At 39.4% G+C, this 26541-nt stretch overlaps 1 protein-coding gene across 1 annotated transcript in view; it reads left to right on the top strand.

Moving 5' to 3' along the window:
* The window catches only part of LOC137228404 (spermatogenesis-associated protein 31A3-like), a 49783-nt gene that overhangs the window by 20827 nt on the left and 2415 nt on the right, over positions 1 to 26541 (top strand). Inside the window, 10 exon segments of the mRNA XM_067745492.1 lie at positions 21469 to 21511; positions 21513 to 21605; positions 22348 to 22540; positions 22983 to 23043; positions 23272 to 24134; positions 24137 to 25313; positions 25315 to 25461; positions 25463 to 25797; positions 26138 to 26375; positions 26377 to 26521. Coding sequence (XP_067601593.1) covers positions 21469 to 21511; positions 21513 to 21605; positions 22348 to 22540; positions 22983 to 23043; positions 23272 to 24134; positions 24137 to 25313; positions 25315 to 25461; positions 25463 to 25797; positions 26138 to 26375; positions 26377 to 26521 — 3295 coding nt within the window.

Here is a 26541-nt window from a genome sequence, read left to right as displayed (position 1 = left end):
ATGAATGTAGATGCAAAAATACTCAACAAAATATTAGCAAACCAAATTTAACAATACAATCCCCATGATCAAGTGGGATTTATTCCAGGGATGCAAGGATGGTTCAATATCCACAAATCAATCTATGTGATATACCACATTAACAAACAGAAGAATAAAAATCACATGATCATCTCAATAGATGCAGAAAAAGCTTTTGACAAAGTTCAACATCCATTTATGGTAAAAACTCTCCAGAAAACGGGTATAGAAGGAACATACCTCAACATAATAAAGGCCATACATGACAAGTTTACACACAACCATACTCAATCGTGGAAAGCTGAAAGCATTCCCTCTAAGATCAGGAACAAGACAAGGATACCCACTCTTGCCATTTTTATTCAATGTGGTATTGGAAATTGCAGTCACAACAATCAAACAAAAAAAGAAAAAGAAATAAAAGAAATCCAAATTGGAAAAGACAAAATTTTCACTGTTTTCAGATGAGCTGATTCTTATGTAGAAAATTATAAAGACACCACCAAAAAACTACTAGAGTTCATCACTGAAATTCGTAAAGTTGCAGGATATAAAATTAATATAAAGAAATCTGTTGTGCATTATACACTAACAATGAACTATCAGAAAGAGAAATTAAGATAACAATCTCATTTACAATAGTATCTAAAAGAATAAAATACCTAGGAATAAATTTAACCTGAGAGGTTAATGACTTTCATTCAGAAAATTATAAGACTTTGATGAAAGAAACTGAAGATGACAGTAACAGATGGCTATATCACGTTCATGGATTGGAAGGACTAATATTGTTAAAATGACCATGTTACCCAAGGCAATCTACAAATTCAATTCAATTCCTATCAAAATATAAATGGCATTTTCACACGACTGGAACAAATATACAATTTGTATGGAAACACAAAAGACTCTGAATGCCCAAAATGATCTTGAGGAAAAAAGAATCAACCTGGGAGCATCATGCCTCCTGATTTCAAACTTTATTAAAAAGCTACTGTCATCAAAACAGTATGATACTGGCACAAAAACAGACACATAGATTAATGGAACAGAATAGAAAGCCAAGAAATGAATGGACACTTATATGCTAAATAAGTCTATGACAAAGGAGGCAAGAATATACAATGGAGAAAATACAGTCTTTTCAATAAATGGCGTTGGGAAATCTGTATGGCTAATGCCAAGAATCAAACTGGTTTCTCACACTACATACAAAAATGAACTAAAAATGGAATAAAGACTTAAATGTAAGACCCAAAACCATAAAACTTCTAGAAGAAAACCATCAGTATGCTCTTTGACGCCAGTCTTAGCAATATTTTTCTGGATATGTCTCCTCAGGCAAGGGACACCAAAACAAAAATAAACAAATGAGACCACATCAAACTAAAAACCTTCCTGCACAGCAAAGGAAATGATTAACAAAAGAAGTATGCCTACCGAATGGAGAAGATACTTGCAAACAATATATCTGTTAAGGGGTTAATATCAAAAATATATAAAGAATTCATACAACTAAACATCAAAAAACCAAACAACCCCATTGAAAAATGGGCAGAGGACCTAAATAGACATTTTTTCAAAGAAGACATACAAATTACCAACAGGCATATGAAAAGATGCTCAGCATCACAAATCATCATGGGAATGCAAATCAAAACCACAATGAGATATCACCTCACATGTGTCAGAATGGCTTTTATCAAAGGAAAACAAAATAACAAGTGTTGGTGAGGATGTAGAGAAAAGGGAACATTCATCCACTGTTGGTGGGAATATAAATTGGTGCAGCCATTATTGGAAAAACAGTATGAAGATTCATCCAAAAATTAAAAATAAAACTACCATATGATTCAGCATTTGCAATCCTGGGTATTTATATGGAGAAAATGAAAAAACACTAATTTGAAGATATGTACACACCTATGTTCATTGCACCATTATTTACAATAGCCAAGATATGGAAGCAGCCTAAGTGCCTATCGATAGATGAATGGATATAGAAGATGTGGTATATATATTGTGTGTACACACACACACACACACACACACACACACACACACACACAGAGAAAATGGAATATTACTCAACCATAAAAAAGAATTGTCTTGCCTTTTGCAACAACATGGATGGACCTTGAAGGTATTATGCTAAGTAAAATAAGTCAGAGAAGACAAATACCATATGACTCCTCTTATATGTGGAATCTAAAAAAAAATAATGAACAAACATAACAAAACAGATACAGAGAACAAACAGATGGTTGCCAGAGGACAGAGTTGTGGGGGAATGAGAGAAATAGTTGAGGGAGATTAAGAGGTACAAACTTCCTATCACAAAATAAATGAGTCACAGACATGAAAAGTACTGTGTGGGGAATAAGTCAATAATTATATAATATCTTTGTATGGTGGCAGATGGTAATGTAGAGGAGCAAAATTTGCCACTCCAAAATGTCTCTTTGTCATGTGCATTATAATGAACTGAAAAAATCAGGACCCAAAAGATTTAGGAGGAAATTTTGAACCTCCTCTTCACTGCCTAAAGAATGTAGATGGAAGGCCTGTTCCAGGAAGTGCTATCACCACAGATAACTATACTGTGAGCTAGGTTTGTAAATAGGGAGGAACATAGCAGACTCTGTTAAAATTCCTCTCTGTGTCCCATTGTCTCTGCATGGCCCAGGAAACATTGTTTATAAAGCATTTTCTTTTCATCTTCATGTCAATTGCTTCCCCCCCACTTTGAGGTCCTAAACCACTACCCCCACCATCCTCTTTTTTATTTTATCTGAAGATAATATTTACAGTATGTGTTTCAGCTTTTTTGGTGAGTTACTCAGTTTTCCTGCATCTTTCCCATGTATATATGTTATTAAATTTTCATTTAATTTCCCCTGTCTCATGCCAGTTTAATTTTTAGACAAACCAGAAGAACCTAAAAGGGTAGAGGAAATTCCTTCCTTCTCAAGAGTAACTAGACTTATCATGGTGATCATTCTGAAATGTATAGGAATAGTGAATCACTATGTTGTGCACAAGGAACAAACATAGAGTTGTAGGTCAATTATATTTCAAAACAACAAGCAAACTCATTGGGAATGAGATCAGGTTTGTGGTTATCAGAGCTGGGAGGTTGGGGGAGGGGAAAATGGATGAAGATAGTCAAAATGTACAAAGTTCAAGTTATAAGAAAAATAAGTACTAGGAATGCAATGTACAACATGATAAATATAATTAACACTGCTGTGTGTTATATATGAAAGTTAAGAGAGTAAATCTTAAAATTTATCATCATAAGGAAAAATTTTTTTCTATTTCTTTAATTTTGTATCTATATGAGATGATAGATGTTCACTAAAATTATTATGGTAATTATTTCATAATGTATGTAAGTCAAATCATGACACTGTACACTTTAAATTTATACAGTGTTGTATGTCATTATTTCTTAATAAAACTGGAAGAAAAAATAAATATATATACATACACATATATAGTCAAAGTATGAATAAAATTTCTCCCCTGATGTACATTCAAAAATTGCAAGTATAGTTCTTTGATTAAATGCTCCAACCATGAATTGTGATGCCAATCACAGAAAGAAATGAGAAGGTATTGCTAAATAAACATTTTCTTTACAGTGTTCTGTGCTGACACATTTTGATAAAGATATTTATTACAATATAAATTTGAAAATATAAAAGTATATCTTGATTGACTTTATTCTACTATTGATTATAAGGAGCTTTATTATATACAAGTGAAGATCTAGCAGTTTTACCAAAATCTTTCCTTAGAAAATGTGAAACATCATTATTTTTTATTATAAGGGTTTTACTTCTTAGATAAGCAGAACATATAGCCAAGTGTCATGTTGTTGCTGTTTTATGAGTATATTTATATTCTTCCAAGAAAGTATAGTTTAATATTGTTTAACTTCAGCCTCATAAGACATTAGATAAGTCGATTACTTTTCACACACTTTTGCTAAACGAAACCTAATTTTACACATATATGTCATTTTAGACTATTTCAAGGATATCTACAAGCAGGACATTTTAAAAATGGAAGCAATACATGCACATGAAAAATCATTTAAATACTTTTATAAGCAAAAAATGAAACAAAAAACATGTTTTTTTCTTCCACAGGCCCTGGTCCTGCTTTTTAGGGGGAAGCAATTTTTATCACTTTCTTTTTTTATTATATACTATTCCTTTGAACTCTAAATAATGCTTTATAATCACCTAATTTGTTTGATCAATTTTAAGTCAGTTTGACTTCTTATGAATGGTAGAGAATATGGTTCATTTATCTCAGTTTCTTCTCCTAAAAGTACATTTCTATTAGTTCTTTTGAAAAGTTTTTTTAAAGCTTTTTTCTTTTACTTTCAGTAAATAATATGCATTCTGTGCTTAATATTATGCATAAATAATATATTGTCTGTCCATTTTGTGCAACATTGCTTTTCTCAGTAGGATGTGGAGATTAGTGCTCAACTTACCTCCTTTGCAACATTCTCTATCATGGCTTTCAACTTTTAGCAAATATAGTTTGATGTTTATATGGTCACTTTATGTAATTTACATTCTCTTTTGTAGGGTCAGTATCCTGTTTTTCTCCATCATGAATCCCCTCAGGGTGCACAGTTTGGGGTGGCTGCAGTGGCTGCTGGCTTGATGGCTGCATCATCCTTTGTTTACTGATATGGCAGGCAACATTTTTTATTCACAGTGCTTCTCCTTGGTCTTAAATTCAACTAATGTTTGGGTGTCATTTTATGACCAATTTTGTCCCATGGTGCTAAGAAGTCTCATTCCTAGATCAGGTGAAGATTCTGTTGATAGGCTACTCAATGTGTTAATTGTTTTTGATTAAGTCTTGTTGATAATCTAAAATTCTCTGGATTGTCTGTCTTATTGTCTATTATGGTCCAGGAAGTGTCTTCCCATGTTGCTTCTTTGCATATGTAGAGTTGCACTATTACAATTCTTCTATGTATATATGATCAAATGTCTCAAGACTTTTATCCATCATTAATTTTGTTGGAGACCCAGTTACACATTGGGTAATACAAGAGATGATCTTATAAACTAGACAGAATAAGTAATATAGCTAGTAACATAAATAAGTTCATAGTACAACAAAGAGAGACACAAAGCATAAACAATTTGGAAACAGAGAACAATCTAAAACAATGATTATTATAGCTAGTTTTAATCTGTTTGCAATAAACCATCAAGTCCACAGAGGAGCCAGCTGGAGAAGTCAAATTCTGGAAGAATCAGTTAGAGAGAAAAAGATAAATGTTTAATTTTCATTTACAAAGGTGTATTTTATCAACTTGTAAGTCATAGTGTAAGAGAAAATGTTTTCTGAAAAACAAAGATTTAAAACTAGCATATTTCAGAAAAAGTCATAAAATTATAAATCATATTTATCAGTTAGTTCAGGTCCATGTACTTAATTCCTGATGGTCTGGATGAAGTTTTCAGGTTTTCCATTAGAGTTTTATAATTTCTTACCTGGTTCAGTGGTATGATCTAAAAATTATCAGAAACAAATTTGTCAAAAAGTCCTTTTTATAAATCTTCTTGAAGATCTTTATTTTATAAAAACATCAGAGTAAAACAATAATTGTCTATAAATGACAAGACTTAAAATGGCATGATTAAAGATCTGATTACAATGCAATTGACAATACACTTGGATATTTCTGTGACATATAACATTTTAAGGTAATATCTAGAATTGTGTCTAATAATATTACACCAGGGAATATCATATTTTTAGGACTTCCATATAAATTTTTGAATATCTATATTAATGACATTTGTCCATAAAATGTAACCCAAGGTTCACCTCCAATCATTTGACAATGCTTCTCAAGTAATTTAACATACCAAAAAGCCTAAGTAGTTTAATATTCCTCTCTGAGATGTCTCAGGGTTCCTTTGAAGCATCCCAAAGTTAGCTGGAGGTCAAAAGAACTTTAGTTAAAATTTGATATTTGGGAAGTTTGTCAAAAATATCATAAGGTTTCAGAACACTTGGTCAAATAGGATCCTAGGTCACTGTGAAACAATACTTATTCACTTAACCAAAGTGACAAAAGATTTCAAAAACAAATACAGATCTTAAAGGCAAGGAAACTCACACAGTCTGTTACTAAAAACAGTATTCCAAGAAAACGTTGTGTTCTTCACAGAGAGAGAAACCAAATCCAGTCTTGTACCATCCTACTTTTAATGACAAAATCCATTTACCTAATTAAATTTAATCTAATCCCAGTTTGACCATGTACAAAACTCCTTTTTCAGGGCTCCCTTTCAAAATTTCTGTATCCATATTAGTTTGTCCCTTATTTTTCCATCCAAAAACAACTAGCTCTAGGACAAAATCATTCTTTCCTCTTAACATATTTTCATTCCTCATGCCTTTTTTTTTTTTTTTTTTTTTTTTTTTTTTTTGCTGAAAACACACATCCTACTTCCTTGTATACTGAATGGTTTCTGTTAATATCTCTAGTAGTTCTAATTACGTATTAAAATTTTAACCCTTAATACCTTAATCTCTAGTGAAAATCAACAAGCAGCAAGTATGGTTAACTGTTTATCATACCAGCTTTTCCTGGTTGGCAAATTTAGGATTATTCCATAACCTCTAGAAACATACATTTTATAATTTCTTTCTTCTATGTGGTACAAGACATGCATCTAACAAACCCAAATATCTTTAGGTTCCCTCTCACATGGAGACAAAAGTAGGTAAATTTAGACCTATTTAGTAATTAATGTTGTAGTATTTTACCTTATTTGAAATGACCTGGATATTCAAAGAATTCCCATCATTTAACTTAACTTAGCAAACTCATTACCAAAAATCTGGGGAAACTATTTTAGATAGATGTAACCCCAAACTTAATTATTCCTAAAGAGTTCACTCAAAAGTTATTATTTCATTTACCTTTCTTTTATAACTTATAAAATATCATCATACCAAATTAATTTTATTGCTGACAAGCTCTGTAACAGAAATAACATGAGCACATTGACCTTCAGTAAGTGTAGGTACAATAAAAGTAAGACATGTCTATATTGATAAAACCAGTAAGCTTAAGCTTGCTTTAATACCAGATGTTAATTTAATATTGAATATTTCCTAGATCATGTGAACCTGAAATTTATTCTGGGTGATTTCTTTCATATTTAGAAATATTTAGTTTGTAAGCTCTTACTTTTAAGTCAATTAAATAGAGCTCTTTTATAAATTTAATTTTGGTAATATTTTCCAAAGGTAAGACATCGCATATAATGTACACACAGACAAATAAAGAGACAAAACTAGAGATTTCAGAGCTTCACTTTAAAAACTTAGTTATGAATCAGATACTAAAATATAAACTTACAAGTTATAAGAGTGGGAATAAGATAAATTTATTTGCCTAGAAGACTAAGGCTTTACTATTTTTATTTTTTATTTATTTATTTATTTTGCGGTGTGCAGGCTTCTCACTGTTGTGGCCTCTCCCATTGCAGAGCACAGGCTCCAGATGCGCAGGCTCAGCAGCCATGGCTCATGGGCCCAGCTGCTTCACAGCATGTGGGATCTTCCTGGACTGGGGCATGAACCTGTGTCCCCTGCATCAGCAGGTGGACTATCAACCACTGTGCCACCAGGGAAGCACAGGCTTTACTATTTGTGGAAAAGACTTAATGTGTTCTTGAAAAACTTAAGGAGGTTATGACTTAGATTTTTGACTGAGGGGGACTTTCCAGTGGCTTGAGTTTTATTTTATTTTACCTTTTAATATTTTAATGCAATATTTCATTTTATTTATTTTTTAAATTTAATTTTATTGGAGTACAGTTGATTTACAACATTGAATCAGTTTCAGGTGTACAGCAAAGAGAATCAGTTATACATATACCCACTGTTCTATAGATTCTTTTCCATATAGATCATTAGAGAGTATTGAGTAGAGTTCCCTGTGCTATGCAGAAGGTCCTTATTAGTTATCCATGTTATATATAGTAGTGTGTAGATGTCAATCCCAATTTCCCAATTTATCCTTCCCTGTCCTTTCTCCCCTGATAACCATAAGTTTTTTTTCTACATCTGTGGCTTTATTTCTGTTTTGTAAATAAGTTTATTTGTACCATTTTTTTAGATGTCACATATAAGTGATATCATATGATATATGTCTTTCTCTGAATGACTTCACTAAGTATGACAATCTCTAGGTCCATCCATGTTGTTGCAAATGTCATTCTTTCTTTCTTTTTTATGACTGAGTACTATTCCATTCTATATGTGCACCACATCTTTTTTATCCATTCCTCTGTTGATGGACATTAAGGTTGCTTCCATGTTCTGGCTATCATGAATAGTGCTGCAATGAACATTGGGATGCAGGTATCTTTCCGAATTATGGTTTTCTCCAGATATATGCCCAGAAGTGGGAGTGCTGGATCATATGGTAGCTCTATTTTTAGTTTTTAAGGAACCTCAATACTGTTTTCCATAGTGACTGCACCAATGTACATTCTCACCAACAGTGTAGGAGGGTTCCCTTTCCTCCACAATCTCTCCAGCATTTATTCTTTGTAGACTTTTTATGAGGGCCATTCTGACCAATGTGAGGTTATACTTCATTGTAGTTTTGATTTGCATTTCTCTAATAATTAGTGATGTTGAATATCTTTTCATGTGTTTCTTGGCCATCTGTATGTCTTCTTTGGAGAAGTGTCTATTTAGATCTTCTGTCCATTTATTGATTGGGTTGTTTGTTTTTTTCGATATTGAGCTGCATATACTGTTTGTATATTTTGGAGATTAATCCCTTGTTGGTTGCTTCATTTGCAAATATTTTCTCCCATTCTGAGGGTTGTCTTTTATTTTGTTTATGGTTTCCTTTCCTGTGCAAAAGCTTTTTAGTTTAATCAGGTCTTATTTGTTTATGTTTGCTTTTATTTTCATTACTCTAGGAGGTGAGTCAAAAAGGATCTTGCTGCTATTTATCTCAGAGAATGTTTTTCTGATGTTTTCCTCTAAGAGTTTTATAGTATCTGACCTTATATTTAGGTCTTTAGTCCACTTTGAGCTTGTTTTTATATATGGTGTTAGGGAAGGTTCTAATTCCATTCTTATACATGTAGCTGTCCAGTTTTCCCAGCACCACTTATTGAAGAGACTACCTTTTCTCCATTGAATATTTTTGGCTTCTTTGTCATACATTAGGTGACCAAAGATTCATGGGTTTATCTCTGGAATTTCTATCCTGTTCCATTGATCTATATTTCTGTTTCTGTGACAGTACCATACTGTCTTGATTACTGTAGCTTTGTAGTCTGAAGACAGGGAGACTGATTCCTCCAGTTCTGTTTTTTTCTCAAGATTGCTTTGACTATTCAGGGACTTTTGTGTTTCCATACAAACTGTAAAATTTTCTGTTCTAGTTCTGTGAAAAATGTCATTGATAATTTGATAGGGATTGCATTGAATATGTAGATTGCTTTGGGTAGATTTGCATTTTCACAATATTGATTCTTCTAATCAAAGAACATGGTATACCTCTCCATCTGTTTGTGTCATCTTTGATTTCTTTCATCATTATCTTATAGTTTTCTGAGTACAGGTCATTTACCTCCTTAGGTAGGTGTATCACTAGGTATTTTATTCTTTTTGATGTGATGGTAAATGGGATTGTTTCCTTAATTTCTCTTTCTGATCTTTCATTGTTAGTGTATAGGAATGTAAGAGATTTCTGTGCATTAATTTTGTATCCTGCAAATTTACCAAATTCACTGATTAACTCTAGTAGTTTTCTGGTGTCATATCTAGGATTTTCTATGTATAGGATCATGTCATGTGCAGACAGTGACAGTTTTACTTTTTTGTTTCCAGTTTGGATTCCTTTTATTTCTTTTTCTTCTCTGATTGCCATGGCTGGGACTTCAAAACTATGTTGAATAAAAGTGGTGAAGGTGGCCATCCTTGTCTGCTTCCTGATCTTAAAGGAAACGCTTTCAGGTTTTCACCATTGAGAATGATGTTTACTGTATGTTTGTCATATGGCCTTTATTATGTTGAGCTAGATTCCCCCTATGCCCACTTTCTGGAGAGTTTTTATCATAAGCTGATGTTGAATTTTGCCAAAATCTTTTCCTGTATCTATTCAGATGATCATATGGGGGGGGTTGTTTTTTTAATATCTTTATTGGAGTATAATTGCTCTACAATGTTGTGTTAGTTTCTTCTGTACAACAAAGTGAGTCAGCTATCTTTACATATACCCCATATCCCCTCCCTCTTGTGCCTCCCTCCCACTGTCCCTATCCCACCCTTCTATGTCATTACAAAACATTGAGATGATATCCCTGTGCTATGCAGCAGTTTCCCACTAGCCATCCATTTTACATTTGGTAGTATATATATGTCAGTGCTACTCTCTCACTTCATCCCAGCCTCTCCTTCCCCACCCAACCCCCCGTGTATTCAAGTCCATTCTCCACATCTATGTCTTTATTCCTGCCCTGCCACTAAGTTCATCAGTACCATTTTGTTTTTAATTTCATATATGTGTGTTAGCATCTGATATCTGTTTTTCTCTTTCTTACTTACTTCACTCTGTATGACAGACTCTAAGTCCATCCACCTCACTACAAATAACTCAGTTTTGTTTCTTGATATGGCTGAGTACTATTCCATTGTATATATGTACCACATCTTCTTTATCCAATCATCTGTCAATGGACAGTTTAGGTTGCTTCCATGTCCTGGCTATTGTTAATAGCTCTGCAATGAACGCCATACTGTTTTCCATAATGGCTGTATCAATTTACATTCCCCCCAACAGTGCAGGTGGGTACCCTTTTCTCCACACCCTCTCCAGCTTTTATTATCTGTAGATATTTTTTTGATGATGGCCATTCTGACCGGTTTGAGGTGATACATCATTGTGGTTTTGGTTTGCATTTCTCTAATGATTAGATCATATGGTTTTTATTCTTCAATTTGCTCATGTGATGTATCACATTGATAGATTTGCATATGTTGAAGGATCCTTGTATCCCTGGGATAAATCCCACTTGATCATGGTGTCTGATTCTTTCAATGTGCTGTTGGACTTTGTTTGCAAGTATTTTGTTGAGGATTTTTGATTCTATGTTCATTCATGATATTGTCCTTTTATTTTATTGGCATTTCCCATGAGGTTTTGTTATAGCAGTCTATATATATATGTGTGTGTGTGTGTGTGTGTGTGTATACACACACACACACACACACACACACACACACACACACATATATACACACAAATGCTCCTGGCCTCTTAATTTCAAACACAATTTCCATTTCTTTCATTTGTACTCTCCTCTTCTTATGTTTACTGGTTTTGATATCATATTTGTGTATGGATGATATCCTGCTTTTACTGTATGTTTGCCTTTACCAGTGAGCTTTCCCATTTGTGATTTTCTTGCTTCCCCTTGTGGCCTCTTTTTTTTTTTTTTTCCCCCTGCCTAGGGAAGTTCCTTTAGCATTTGTTGCAAAAACTGGTCTGGTGGTGCTGAATTCTATTAGCTTCTATTTTTCTGCAAAGCTTTTGATTTCTCTATCAAATCTGAGTGACAGTCTTGCTGGGTAGAGTATTCTTGGTTGTAGGTTTTTGCCTTTCATCACTTTAAATATATCATGCCACTCCCTTCTGGCCTGCAGACTTTATTCTGAACAATCAGCTGATAAATTTATGGGGATTCCCTTGTATATTATTTTTTGCTTTTCCCTTGTTGCTTTTAATATTTTTTCTTTGTATTTAAATTTTGTCAGTTTGATTAATATGTGTCTCCACATGTTCCTCCTTGGCTTTATCCTGTATGGGATTCTTTCTGCACTTTCTGGACTTGGGTGAAATTTCCTTTCCCATTTTAGGGAAATTTTCAACTATAATCTCTTCAAATATTTTTCTCTTTCTCTTCTTCTTCTGGGACCTGTATAATTTGAATGTTGGTGTGTTTAACATTGTCCCAGAAGTATCTGAGACTGTCCTCATTTCTTTTCATTCTTTTTTCTTATTCTGTTCCATGGCACTGATTTCCATCATTCTATCTTCCAGCTCACTTATCCTTTCTTCTGCCTCAGTTATTTGGCTATTGACTCCTTCTAGTGTTTTTTTCATTTCAGCTATTGTATTATTCATCTCTGTTTGTTTGTTCTTTAGTTTTTCTAGGTCTTTGTTAAACATTTCTTGTATCTTCTTGATCTGAGCCTCCATTCTTTTTCTGAGATTTTGCATCATTTTTGCTATCATTACTCTGAATTCCTTTTCAGATAGATTATCTCTCTCTTCTTCATTTAGTTGTTCTTGTAGGCTTTTTTATCTTGATCCTTTGTCTGCAACATATTTCTCTGTCATCTCATTTTGTCTACCTTACTGTGTGTGTGGTCTATTTTCCACAGGCTGCTTCTGGTGTCTGCCCTCTAGTGGGTGAGATTGGTCCAGGGCCTGATGTAGGCTTCCTGTTGGGAGAGACAGGTGCCTGCCCTCTGGTGGATGGAGCTGGGTCTTGTCTCTCTGGTGGGCAGGGCTGTGTCAAAGTGTATGTTTTGGGGTGTCTGTGAGCTTAGTATGACATTAGGCAGGCTGTCTGCTGATAGGTGGGTCTGTGTTCCTGTCTTGCTTGTTGTTAGGCCTGAGGCATTCCAACACTGGAGCAGACAGGATGTTGGATAGGGTCAGGCCTTGGTGTTGAAATGGGATCCTCCAGGAGAGCTCACACCAATTAATATTCCCTGGGGCCTCCATTGCCACTCCCCTTGCCCCCACAGTGAGCTACATCCAACCCCTTCCTCCCCAGAAGACCCTCCAAGACTCCTACGTAGGTCTTGACCAGGTTCCTATGGAGGTACTGCTTTGTGCTGGGTCCCAGTGCATGTGCACCCTTGAAGAGTTTTTATTTCCTCCAGCCCTGTGGAGATCCTGCACTCAAGCCCCACTGGCCTTCAAGGCTAAATGCTCTGTGGGTTCTTCTTCCCCATGCCTGACCCACAGACTGTCTTGGAGGGCTATTTTTATGTGGGAATATTCCTGTGTAGCCTGCATGGTTTTATTTTTTTTTCTTTTCTTTTCTTTTTTTTTTTTTTGTGTGTGTGTGTTCAAAGGCTATTTTTAGTATAGATATCTGCTACCTCTTTCCTTAGTGTATGCTGGCTGTTATCACCTTGATAGGGGGTTTGACTGGTGTTGTGGTGACCAGAGCCTGCACTGGATATTGAGTGGGGCATTCCCTTTCCTCTGTGGTTGTCACTGCCTTGTCAGGGTTGAGTTCTGATCCCTAGTCATTGGAGTAAAGGCCCTCAGATCTGTTTCTTAGCTGTGCTTCTGATCTGTGGTGTGAGGTAGGGAGGATTGGAGCACTCCCACTTGGAAAGAAGCCACTCAGTATTCCTCCTATAGAGGTGTTCACCTGTGGGTATGCTCTGTTTTGTCTCCTTTCACCCATTGTGTGGGCTTACAAACTACACTGCTGTTGGTACTGCTCTCAGTCCCACCTTAACCATGGTTATGCCAGCAACTGGCCCTGGTGACTCAGGCATCATTTTCACCAGGCCACTGGCCCAGATCCACCGAGGTCAGGTCCCAGTACTGCAGTAATTGTGTACCTGGACCCACTATGTGAGATATGGAGGCAGCTCAGACTCTGGCCTGGCCAAACCCCAGCATGTACGTGCCCACAAAACCCACAGCTGCTAAAGCCAGACCTGTCTCAACTTCAGGAGCACTTGTCCGCTGGGATGTTCCCAGGTGCTGAATTTAGGAAGCCATAAGAGGGAATGTAATGCCATGATTTGCACAGCCATGAAGCGAGATTTCAGCTCTTCTTCCTTAGTTGCATGTTCCCTGGAACTCAGCTGTGGTTTCAGCCCCATCTCTGCATGTGGGCCACCCACTGACGTCTGCTCCCAAGGCTACTGGAGCACATGAGCTTGTCAGGCAGGAGGATGTAGAGGCGGCAATCAGGGCAGGCAGGCTGCCCAGATGAGAGGGTGCTGCGTGGCTATGGGATGTGCGAGCCTGTCAGGCAGGAGGTAGTCAAGGTGGCAAGCTGGGCAAATGGGCCACCCACACGGGAGAGTGCTGAGGTGATGATGGCTGGGGGCATGTGAGCCACTCTGGCAGGAGCCCTTCCTAGTGCCTGTGGAGGCAGGGGCCAGTGCACGAGGAGAGAGGCTGCAATGGTGGCCCCGCCCTTTGTGCATCACTCAATCATGGCACTTTTCTTCTATGGTGGTCTGGGCTTCCTCCAGGTATATTCCTTGTTGTGGAGCTCCTCAATCCTATCCCCTTGAGCTGTCTCCTCACAGCCAACATCATTCCCCTTCCTGGGTCTGTTTTTCAAACCCCACATTCCAACATTCAGCCCCCATGTGCACCAGTGGTCACCAGGGGCTGGGACATGCAGAGCTGTGGCCAGACCATTTGTGTAGGCCTCACTCTCTCCTGCCTGCCACAGACTGGTTGCTGCACTATTCTCTGAGCCACCAAATTTCTCCTTCTGCCCCAGCTTCTCTCCTCGCTGCTTCCCCAGATGCGGGAACCTCTTCTCATCTTCAGCTCTCCCCCCACCCCCGCCCAGGGTCACAGGTCACGTCCCACTTCATCTGCTCTTCCTTTTCCCTTCTTCTTTCTTTCGTCCTACCTGGTTATGTGGGGATATTTCTTGTCCTTTCAGGTGCCTGAGGTCCTCTGCTAGTGTTTATCAGGTGCTCTGTGAGAACTGTTCCATTTGTAGATGTATTCTTGATGCATTTGTGGGGAGATATGAACCCCACATCTTCCTACTCCTCCGTTTTCTTGACTGACTAATCAGCAGTTTGAGTTTTAAAAGGCCACATTTTCCCCCTTTTTTAACCTTGGTTTCAGGTTCTACCTAATTTAGCTAATTAGGCTCGGTCTCAGGTCATTGTGGTCTGTATTTACGTTTCTGATTTGTACCGATTTGCGAGACAAAGACAGTTGCTTTTAATTCCCCAAAGAACTGGCCTGTCACCTAAATAATATTAAAAGATTGATTTGCCCAACTACATTTTCTTTAATTTGCTTTTCTGTATCAGTGAGAAGATTTCCAACTAGACTGAAATTTCAGAATTCTATAGTCTAGAACTTTATGGTTTAATTTATCATACCTTCAAAACTTGCATAAGGCATTCAACAAAGACCCTCTTTCTGAGTGCACAGGTTAGACCCAGAGTAAAGTCTCCATTATTTATTTTTATTATCCCTTAAATATTAGCTCTCAGTTTTTACTTTATATTGTATAGGCTCAGGTGATCCCACTGGTTTCCTTTAGCTGTTTAATTAATATTTCCTTCATATGCCATCTTATAATATCAAACAGGGGAAGAAGTCCCCAGTGAAACATCTCTATCCCACACAATATAATTAGGCAAAGGAGAGGTAATTATCTTATACAATGCCCATTTAAACATACCAATTTTTATAAACTTTCATCTCAATTCAATCAATTTTGTACCTTTGACTTTAGTTTCCATTAGGCTCCAATCAAGTCTTGGTCTTACAGGAGTTCTAAAATCTTTCCTTTCTTGTGTCCCCCAACCATTTTATCTGTTTTGTAGGAAAGACTCTGGGGTCCCCAGAGAGTGGTTTAGCCAAGGGACTCAGGCACTTTTGTCAATCTTTTAACTTGATTAATTGGTCTAACTTTTGCCCCAAGTAATTGTTGGTCAGGTATCTCAGTGTAATTTTACGTGTATAAAATTTATATATAATAAAGTATACATATTTTAAACTGGAGTAAATAGGGCAGACTTGTTTGGGTCTGACCCTTTAATGTTGAGCACAAGTAGGAGATCTCTTTGGCCCATCCAATCTTAGGTAGTGTTGTATCCAATCTTTGATTTATCTCATTAATGTCTGTTTTATTTATCACACTTTAAAATAACCATCTAAAGATTTCTTATTCATTTAGGAGAAGTTCCTTTAAAATTTCCACCTTGTTGGGAAAAAGTTTCTAGACTGTTCCTTCAGTTTTTTTCCCTGTTACTTAACCTAATTAACAATAATTATTCTAATGTTTTTATTAGCATCTGTAAGACCCATTGAGGGGAAGCAGAGACCACAAATAAGGTTTCCCAAACCAATTTTTGGGGTTTGTTTGACACTAAAGGAGTTTTTAGGTTAACCATTATATGTCTAATTTTCAACATTTTTCCCCCCATATGAGCCAATAAAACAGCTGTTTATAATGAGAGCTCTCTAAAAATTTACCAATTTAGAAGTTTCTCCAATTTGAAGGATCCATTATCTGGCCATAAATGAGGTATACCTTAATAGTGACTCAAACCAATAAGACACAAGAGGCTTCCCCACAAAAGAGTGTAAAGGATGCTGTCTAAATAAGATCCAGAAAATTTACTCCCAAAAGTAGTTTAAGAAAGTAATGATCTTTGTAGTACAGGCTGACACAATGAAGGTTAAGATGGCAAAAAGCCCCTGAGAATTGGTACAGTCAGACAAAAGACTACTCAGAATCCCAGTGTATTTGACTGGCTACCAAATGTACACCATGTAAGTACTTCTGGATGGTAGCGACCAAGTTCTCAAAACATACACACACACACACACACACACACACACACACACACACTGAAGTATATCAGATAGAACACTTATATTTCAAAGACACAGGAAGAGAAATGCAAGTTTCCCCTAGAAAGCCTTTTGTTTTTTTGAAGTCAGAATTCTGAAATGATGTTTTTATCAAGCCAGCTTTTTCTAACTTAACTGCATATGCAATAAAAGAGGCTTATCTTAGTCATTTTAGGGCAAGATTTTCTTTAAGTCCCAAGTAAGTAAGCACTTGTAAATGTAAATTTTGTATGTACATAAACCTCGCCAGGGTATAAGTTGGAGGCTGGAAATCTGTTGTTCCTTTTTCTTTTGTATTGAAAGCTAAGTTCCCCATTCTGAGTTCAATTTGTGAAGATCACTTTTATTTTGACAAACTCTATTAAAGTAGCCAATTCAAGTAAGACAAGTTAGTCTTCCACCTAATTACCCAGTCCAAATTTTACTCAGTGTCTTTCACCTGAGCAAAGTCTTCCCAGTCTTTCAACTGAAGATAAACCAGTGTCTAAACTGAGCAAGATCTTCCCAGTGTCTTTTAAGTGAGGCTAATCCACTTGAGCAAAAGTCTTCCCAGTGTTTTTCTACAGAGGATAAGCTCTCAGTGTTTAAACTGAGTAAAAATCTTCCCAGTGTCTTTCACTGAGGATGACCCAGGTACTCCTTCTTGAAACCAAGTTTCAAGGATAACCTACTACTCGAGAAGAGTTTAACACCACTGAATAAAACTTGGGATCATCAATCAAAACAGGAGATCCAAGAACCAAGAGAGACTCGCCCAAATTCGTCCTGACTCTCTGAAAGTGGACAGGCCCAAGAAGCCTCTGCTGGTGCCAAGACTCTGGATCCTCATAGAGTTCAGGCAAAGAAGAAAAGTCTGCTCTGGGCCCCTTCATTGGTTGCCAAGACTGCTGACTGAAAAATATGCACAACCCAAAAGGAGAATTATGTTTTATTTGGCAGATTTTCTGAGGACTTAAGCCCAGAACACAGCCTGTCAGATCACTCTGAGGAACTGCTCAGAAGACCTAAGGGAGGAGTCAACAAAAACCAGGTAGTCAGAACATCAAAAGATTACTATTAATTAAAGGAAACTAGACATCTCAAGTTAAGGACTTTAGCACGTTTCTATGTATGAGAAGATGAAAGAATCTGGGCTTCTTGAAATCATTCCTTTGATGTGCCCCTTAACTCTAGAATCAGTACCCTGTTTTTCTCCATCCCGAATCCCCTCAAGGTGCACAGTTGAGGGTTCCTGCTTTGATGTCTGACTTGATGGCTGCAACATCCTTTGTCTACTGATATGGCAGGGAACATTTTTCATCCACAGGTAAGAAATTGAGGAGAAAATTAACATAATTCATGATATAAAACCATTACAATATTAAAAATTCCCAAATGTCAAACAAACATAAGTACCCTTGACCTGTAAAATGGAAGATGCCATAGAAGGGAAAAAAAGAAACAATAAAGAAAATGTAGAAAATAAAGCATAAAATAAGATGGCAGAAATCAATAACAGTAGAACAACAATTAAATAAATCAAGGTAAATGTTATCATAAGATTTTTAAATTTCAAAAAAAAACCCATCAAACAAAACATATTGAAAATAAAGTAATAGAGAAAATTTAGACAGCAAATATGAATACAAAGAAGACCTGTTAAGTAGTTAGTCAGACGTTAGCAGCAAGGAGGTGACAGTGGTGAGAAAGACAAGAAGAAGAAATTGAGTCACACCCAGCCATCTGGGGACTCTCCCTTGACTCCACCCAGAACGGGCAAAACTATGGTCGTGTGGTGGGCAGCTTATCCTGATAAAGAGAGGCACAGTAACACGAGGGGACTTCTCCAGGCTGTGCATGCCCAGACCAGAGAGGCGTATAACCTATAGTAAATCCAAACTCATTATACCATAATTACAATAAATTACATGTGGTTTTGCCCCTCCCCCCACCCAGTAGGAATTTCTTGGGGATTCAAGGATGAGAGCATGCTCAGAAGAAAACTTGTTACATAGCTCAGGACTATCAATCAAATAATGATCCCTTGTCACTCACCCCCACCTCCCTGCAAAATGCTCCTTAAAAGCGCTCTTAAGCCTTTATAGGAATGCTGCTTTCAATTCGCAGAAACAGCACCCCCACCCCCACCCCCACCCCCACCCCCGAGAGTGTACCTTTCTTTGCTTCGATATACTTTGCTTTGGACTTGCTTCACTTCACTGAAATAGCCTGTTCTCAGAAATAGCCTGCTCTTTCTCTCTCCTTCTCTCTCTCCCTCTCTGAGAGTGTACATATGCTTAAATAAACTTTGCTTTGTGCTTAAGTTTAACATGGTAGTTTGTGATCCTTTGCTTACTATCATGGAACCAAGATAGCTGGTCCAGGCCTTCCACTGACCTCCTCAGTTGAAGCTATTTTATTACAAAGCATGTCCACCCGGTGACAGACCTAAATCTAAATTTTGATAAAAGGTTGAATTAAGGTGAGAATATCATATGGGAGGAAAAGATTGTAAGAAAAATAGTAGATGTAGAAGATATGTTTGTGAAAGTGCACATTCATGACAATATAGCCAAATAAACTCACATGCCCACGTTCCCACTAAAACTGTATAAAATTATGACCAACAAGCAGAGAATACACATTATTTTAAAGCCCTCATGGGGCATTAAGACAAATTTACCATGCAAATCCTTCAGTGAATCTTGTGTTACTGCTAAAGGATAGAGGGTGGTGTCATAAGGGAATTTTGTGTAAGACTCAAAGCTCCCTTTCTATATGGTTCAGGCTGGACTTGAAGCTTCAGGGGCCTGGGAGAATGGGGCAGGGAAGGCAAGGCACACTCAGAAAAGAGAATACATACATAACACACTAGGGTTATATGAAGAGGCTGCTCAAGACCTGGCTTAGCCCCAAGGGTTTGACCCCCTAGTCCTACTCTTCACCCTACAGCCCTTTAGGGTCAGGACCTTGGCTCACCCTAACCCATTCCTAGCTTCTGGGTATAGTATGAGTGTACATGTCTGAATGTTCAGGTTCTCTCAAAATTTACATGTTGAAATCCTAACTCTTAAAGATAGGAGGCAGGGTCATGGAAAAGTGCTTATGAGCTTTCATGAATGGGCTTAGTGCCTTATAAAAGAGACTCCAGCGATATCTCTAGCCTTCTTCCATCATATGAGGATACAGAGAGAAGGCTCCAGCTGTGAACCAGGAAGAGAGCTCTCACTACGAGGTGACCATGCTGGTGACTTGATCTTGGGCTTCCCAGCCTCCAGAACTGTGATAATAAATGTCTGTTGTTTTTAATCTACCCAGTCTATGGTATATTGTTATAGCAGCCCTAATGGATTAAGACCACATATTTCAAAATTTACCTGGAGAGTGGGGACTGTCTTATCGTTGCAAACTAAGAAATTGGGTTGAGACAACATATGAAAGATTTTTTTAAGTAGAAAATTATGGATTATTGGATTTGAAAGTACTAGATTGGTTAAGGAAAATGAGTACGTGTGTATGTGCGTGTGTCCCCAAAGTTTTTGTGCAGTTTAAAGATTTACTAACTCCAGAATTATAAACGCTACAAACTTACAAAAATATCATTTGAAGGTTTAACTGTTACCAGATGCAAGTCTGTGTGCCTGATGCACAGTGAGGCTAAATACTGAAACATCAGAGTTTGGAGCAGAGAAAGGTTTACACAGTGCCATGCAAGAAGACGTGTGGCTCATGCCCAGGAAAAAACCCAAACTCCCTGAAGCCTTTCAGCAAAGCCTTTTTAAAAGCAAGGTGAGGGAGGGGCATGGCTAATTGTTGCAAATATCTTGGTGTTGGATCCTTTGTTCTAGCAGCTGGCTAGATGGGTCAGATCCTGGTCAGGTCACATGTTCCTGTAAACCTCCAACAAAACAATTATTATTCTCTGTTCTGCAAATTTTAATCTCCATGAATGGGCTCTTAAAAGTCAGAGCCTTAGAAATAGGCTATCCTGTATATTTCAGGCTATAGGCAACATTGTTTTACAAAAAGTGCAGAGCCAGACTGGGTCACAGGGATGGACAGAGTTCGCTCGGGCAACAAAGCATAAAGATTAAAGTAAAAAAGATCTAATGTGGAGTCAGATTTGTTCTTCCCTATTACATAACTATTTATAATTCTTTCATACTTATGAATTTTGAAAAATAAATTATTTTAATTTTTGTGTGTAGTTCCCTCTGATAGAAAATGAGGCAAAACATACACTATTCAAAATTCACAAAACTAAATAAGTGTAAAAGAAATTCAAGTTCTATCCCTGGGTTTATACAAGACATAAAAATGATGTGGGAAAGTTGGAGCTGAGGACAAAGGAAATCCTGAGTGTAAAAATTTCTGTGAAATAGCCAATCTTCCAGGGTCAACTTAAGATTTTCAAGAGTTATAAAATTGGTGGGCCTCAAGTAAAGATCTCTAATGGATGAAGCCACCAGGTTCCAGATGGAATGAATAGAAAATTGGCTAAGGTCTCTCTGACAGAATGAGAGTAGTTGGAAGGAGGGATCTGGAAGCCCCAGGAGGGTGCAGGTGTCTGTGGGGTTGGATGGGAAGGAGGGGCAGTGATTCAGCCTATTTCTCTTATTGCTCCCTCCTCCACACTCAAGAACCCTTTGTGACAAGGCCACAGCTCTGTGATGCAGGCCTGGGTTTCTGCCATTAAGTGAACTCCCAGTGCTCTGTTGCCTGAGGGCAGCAATGCAATTCAGAAGATGGAGAATCTCTTTTTTTTTGAAAAACATTGTTGCTATCTGGCTGAGATCCAGCCGGACTGCCTGGGTGATTGATATCATCCTTGCTGTTCCTGTGTGGACTGGGACTTTACCTAATGTTACTCCCCTGCTTCCAGAGTAATCCATTCTTAGCACCACCTAGGAAACATGGAAACATCAGGAAGGTAAGAAACCTTTGGCTTAATCCCAGCAGAGATTATCTCTTTTTTTCTTATTCTTATTTCCACTTTTCTAAACCACCTAGAGATACTCCTGAGATGGGAACTCTCAGAAAAGTATAGAACATCATCCTTCTAGGGAAAAGGCAGGCCAGAGAGGGGTTAGAGTGGGCATGAGGATTTCTAGCCCAAGATCTTAGACCAGGAGTTCAGGTATGGTAGAGGGTTCCAGGGCAAGTCCCAAATGCAGTGACTAATGGTCAAGGACTGGATTACTAAGAGTTCAGTCTCTGCAGGAAGGCTGATCCCTGAGCCCTGGTTCACCAGCCACCTTCCCACAGCGGGTGTCTCAAGTGAGACCTTCCTCTGTTTTGGGGCTGATCTAAAGGCAATGCTGAGCCCCTGAGAGCCTGAGAGAAGAGGCTGGAGTGGAGGTCTGGCCTTGGGAAGCAGAATCCTATCTGACAAAGCTCACGTGAGCATTTAAGTCTGAGAATGTGTGTGTTTCTTGATCAGAGGAACAGTGACAGAAGAAATCTATGGTGATTAAAACTTAAAAAATCCTTTGCACTCTTCAAAGAAGAAAAACTGAAAATATTGTTATCCACTTTAAAAATAAGTAAAAGGTGAAAAAACCCCACAGAGTTTTAGTTAAATGTAGAAAGTCATGTTGTTCATGAACACAGCTTGCCTAGATAGAGGAGAGTGAGAGTTGGATGTTAGCCCCTCATTTTTTCTTATCTCTCAGCATCAAGTAGAGCTGAAGTGGAGGAGCAGGAGTAGGAAGAAAAGTAGATCTTTGAAAGCTAAGCCTTTGCCATTCAGCCCTGCATGCCCCCGAGAGTTAGCTTCCATCTCTCCTAATCCTGAGGGCCCAGCTTCACGGTCTCTGAGGATGCCAGTGGCAGAGCTTATTCTTCAGGAAACAGAGCCTTGGGGAGGCTCCTTGGAAGGAGATCAGAGCCCAGATACTTCCCAGAAATTTGTGCTTAGAATGAAGCCATAAGGACCTAGAAATGGGGTGTATGGACTGTGGTGGGCCATTGGTGTCTGGGTTGGGAAGTGGGACCTCCAAGTCCAACTGTGGACAAGTTGTTTAACTTTGCTCAGATTCCTCTGTGTGATGACCACTGACCTTTCTCCCCTACAGGGCAGTTGTAAGGGCTACAGGGGTTAATTAACATGGAAGCACTTTGCAAAGGACAAACCCTTTTCAAGTGATCCTTACCATCACGGTCAGGGACATGTGGCCTTGGACACTGATACTTGGGCTCCAGAGTCTAATCCTCCAAAGATTTCCCTTAAAGGGCCATTGCACTCAGCCTCCTGAAAGACTCTTAAGCCTCTGCCTTCACCGCCATGACCCAGTATCCTGATTTCCAGCTTGCAGAGATTGCCTGGAAGAACTGGAGGGGACTCACAACCTGGTTTCACTTCTGCAAAGGTAAAGAATCTTTCCCCTTCTCTGCTGGGTCATCCTTCCTCCCAGAGGCTATAATGTGACCCCAGTCATGGGAGGGGGAGCCATGGGAGGGCATGGCTAAAGCCCTAGGGTGAGGGAGAGCAGGAGCATTATGAAGTCAGTGTGGGGGCAGAGGAGGGTTCTTGGGCTGCAGGTGCCCACCCCTGCCTGTCCTGTCCAGCCCTCCTGGCCCCATCTGCTCTCCTACAGCTCCCTGGGAAGGCTTCCTGGCAAGGGCAACTTTCATCAGCTCTCATGTCAAGACCCTCCTGGTGAGATGTGCAAAGCAGTGCCTGCTGGAGCCCACCAGCCATGCAGGGAGCCTGTGGAAGATACTGCTCCTGCCACATCCCTATTGGTTCCTCTTACCAAGTGCCATCTACATCTGGCCTCTTCCATTTCTCCAGGCCCAACGACCTCCTCAGTTTCTGTTCATTCACATACATCCCTGAGTGCCTCTCAGTCACCAGAGCTTTTTCTTCCACTGGATAGCCTTTCACACCTGCCACTTGCTCTTTCCTCTCCCACATCATGTCTGCCTGATTCATAGGCCTGCCCTCTGACAGCCTCCTCTGCCCTACCACCACCAGACTCAATTCTGACTCTTACTTAGTGTGACTCTTCAATGGTACTACCACTGGGCACTGTCCCACAGAGGATGTCTCCACATACTCCTTGGTCATCTTCCATCATCCTAGCCATCTCAGGCCTTGGCCACTCAAGCTGTCCAATTTCAGCCCTGTCCTGGTGGCAGGCAGCTACCAAATCCTGGTGCCTATCAACCTCATCACAGAGCAAGTCCCAAAAAAAGCACCTTTCCCACAACCCACCAGAGGCCTCATTCTGTGTAGGCCCCACAGACAGACAGGTAGAGCTGAGTACCCCTCCTTTGCTCAACTCTGATGACCAGAACCTCCTGGAGATACAAGTCACAAACAGAGTTGAGATCAAGATTCGGAAGGAAAAAGAAAACAATGGATCACATCTAAAACAAATGAGCCCAAACTGCCACCTGAATTCTTTGGGGAATATGCTGAAATCACTAGGTACTGAGCAGAACACTACAACCCCCAAATTTTCTGGAGCATAAAAGACAAACCAGAGCAGCTGCCTTGTCTTCAGCAGTTCTCATATCCCAAGGTCTTGGGGGACCATCTACAGCAGAAATATAACCAGTTTTTCTGGGGTCTCCCTTCTCTGCACAGTGAATCCTTGGTGGCTACTGCCTGGATCTCCGAGAGCTTTTCAGCACCACAGTCTCCTTCTTTCTTATTCAATGGAATTTCGAATGCCTGCCCAGTTCAAATGCAAGCTAACATATCTCCACTGCTTTTCCAGTTCCAGCCCCTGTCCCATCTAGAGTTCCAATCTCGACCCTTTATTCCAACAATACCTCAATTCCAGCCTCCACTTCTGGCTCAGGTCCAAACCCAGGCACATCTCAAATCCTCTCTCCCAATCCTACCACCTTCTTCTCTACCCCAGATTAGGGCCTGTGGAGCACCTTGCCCTACAGCCCAGAATAAGGTACAATTTCTTACCCCAACTGGGATTCAACATTCAGAATGGTCCTTGTTGCAGAAGCAACTAGAAAATGGGTGGGCTTTATCTTCTGTAGTCAAAAGATCTCAGGAACTCTTTAGTGTCTTCACTTCCAACATTCCTGAGGACAGCTGGGTTGCCTCCATCCTTCCTGAGAATTTTCCAATCAGTCCTGAGCTCCAGAAGCAACTGAAAGAACACTTCCAAAAGTGGCTCATCCAACACCGGTGGGAGCTGCCACAAAGGATCCAAGAGCCTTTAGAGATAAGGCAGCTTCAGGGAGAATTACCAGGGACATGCCAGGCAAAGGACAAGCATGGACCCTCACAGCCCTCTTTGTTTACAGGTGAAAGCAACAAGGATGCACAGAAGGTGGGGTTCCGGCTAAGTCAGGAACTGGGTAAGGGCCTGGGACATATTCTGGGGAAGATCCCAAAAGATCTCTCCAGAAGCTCAGAAAGCTCCCTAGTGAAGTTTAAGGAGGTGAACTCTGAGGAGTCAAAAAGTGACTTGAGGCTCTTGAGGAGTGACTCAGGAATTGATTTACTAAGGAGCTTAGACAAGAATCTAGAAAACATTTTGAAAGGCCATTTGGGCAAAAAGTTGGGGCAGATCAATGAGGGTTTGATTCCTGTGAATGTGCATCAATCCTGCCTTGTCCTCGAGCATGCTTCTCCCAAGTCCAATATTCACATGGAAACCAGAAATCTTGAAGGGTTGGGAACCCTGTATGAACACCTCCTGTAGGGTTTCCTTCCTTGATCCAGACACTCGAGAGGTGCTGGAAGCACATATTATAAGGTTTTTGGTAAAGCACAGGTGGACCCTACCCCTCAAGGTCCTCAAGCCCCTAAATCTAAGTTGAAAAAGTTTCAACCCTCCACCATTCTGCAGTTTGCCTTTTCCCTTCAGCCACCTGTGTATCTGGGTCCCACTCAACAGTCAAGTTTGCTGAGTTCCTGGGAAAACCTCCTCAGGCTAATTCAGGAGAGGAGGTGATAACAGGAGAGTCAGTTCCTACCCTGATGAGGCCTCTCCTTGTCCCCTCACTTGTGTGTAAGGAAATCCAGAGTGCCCTGAGAGGGATTCCATCTGGTGACTACCATGGGCCCTCAAAGGCTTCTCTGACTGGACAGGAGGGCAGGCCACCTTCTCCATCCCTCACACTCAGCCTTGTGGGCAGAACCTGGAAGAGTGAGACTGTGAAATGGGTCAAGAGGGACAGCCAGGTCCAAGTTCAGAAATGGTCAGGAATGAGCCAAGAGAGGAGAATGGTGGCCAGGCCTCACGAGACCCCTGCCATAGGGTAACAGTGATGGAGGTGAACTTAGGATCCCAATCTTTGAGAGGTGAAGAGGCCAGGGAGTTGTGGAGGCCAAGGAGTCCCCTGCTCTTCAACCACAGTCTAGTGTTATCTTGGAAACCAAAGTGTTGACAAAATTCCAAACCACATATGTACATATGAGGAGTTTAGAGGTACCAGGGACCAGTTAAAATTTCCTACTACATAGAATGTCTGTTTTCCAACATCCAGGTGAGCCATGCCTTAACATGGAGGTTGCTAGTGAGTTTAAGTCCAAAGTAAAGGTACAATCAGACAACCAGCTTCAGGACTTTCCCAAACACATGTTCCTTGCTGCAGACAACTTGGCTTCTCAGGTGCCTCAGTGCCATCCCCAGAGAGTCCCCACCAGAGACAGGTTAGCTTCCCAGGAGCCAAGTGGTCTTATGGAAGCCCAAAGGAGCAACCTAGGGCATCAGGAGCCCAAAACTTCAGGACTCATGGAAGAGCCAGAGCAAGATGATTGCCCCTGCTTACAAAAGAGAGGACTGTAGGAAGCATAAACCAGGAGAGCATGAAGAAGGGTTTAAAGAATTAGGGACCTCTCAAGCTGGAAGTATGAGCCACCCTGCCCAGGTCAGGGGAATAACAGACTC

The sequence above is a fragment of the Pseudorca crassidens genome, chromosome 7 (assembly GCF_039906515.1).
Source record: "Pseudorca crassidens isolate mPseCra1 chromosome 7, mPseCra1.hap1, whole genome shotgun sequence".
Lineage (NCBI taxonomy): Eukaryota > Metazoa > Chordata > Mammalia > Artiodactyla > Delphinidae > Pseudorca > Pseudorca crassidens.
This window is presented reverse-complemented; position numbering and strand designations above follow the sequence as displayed.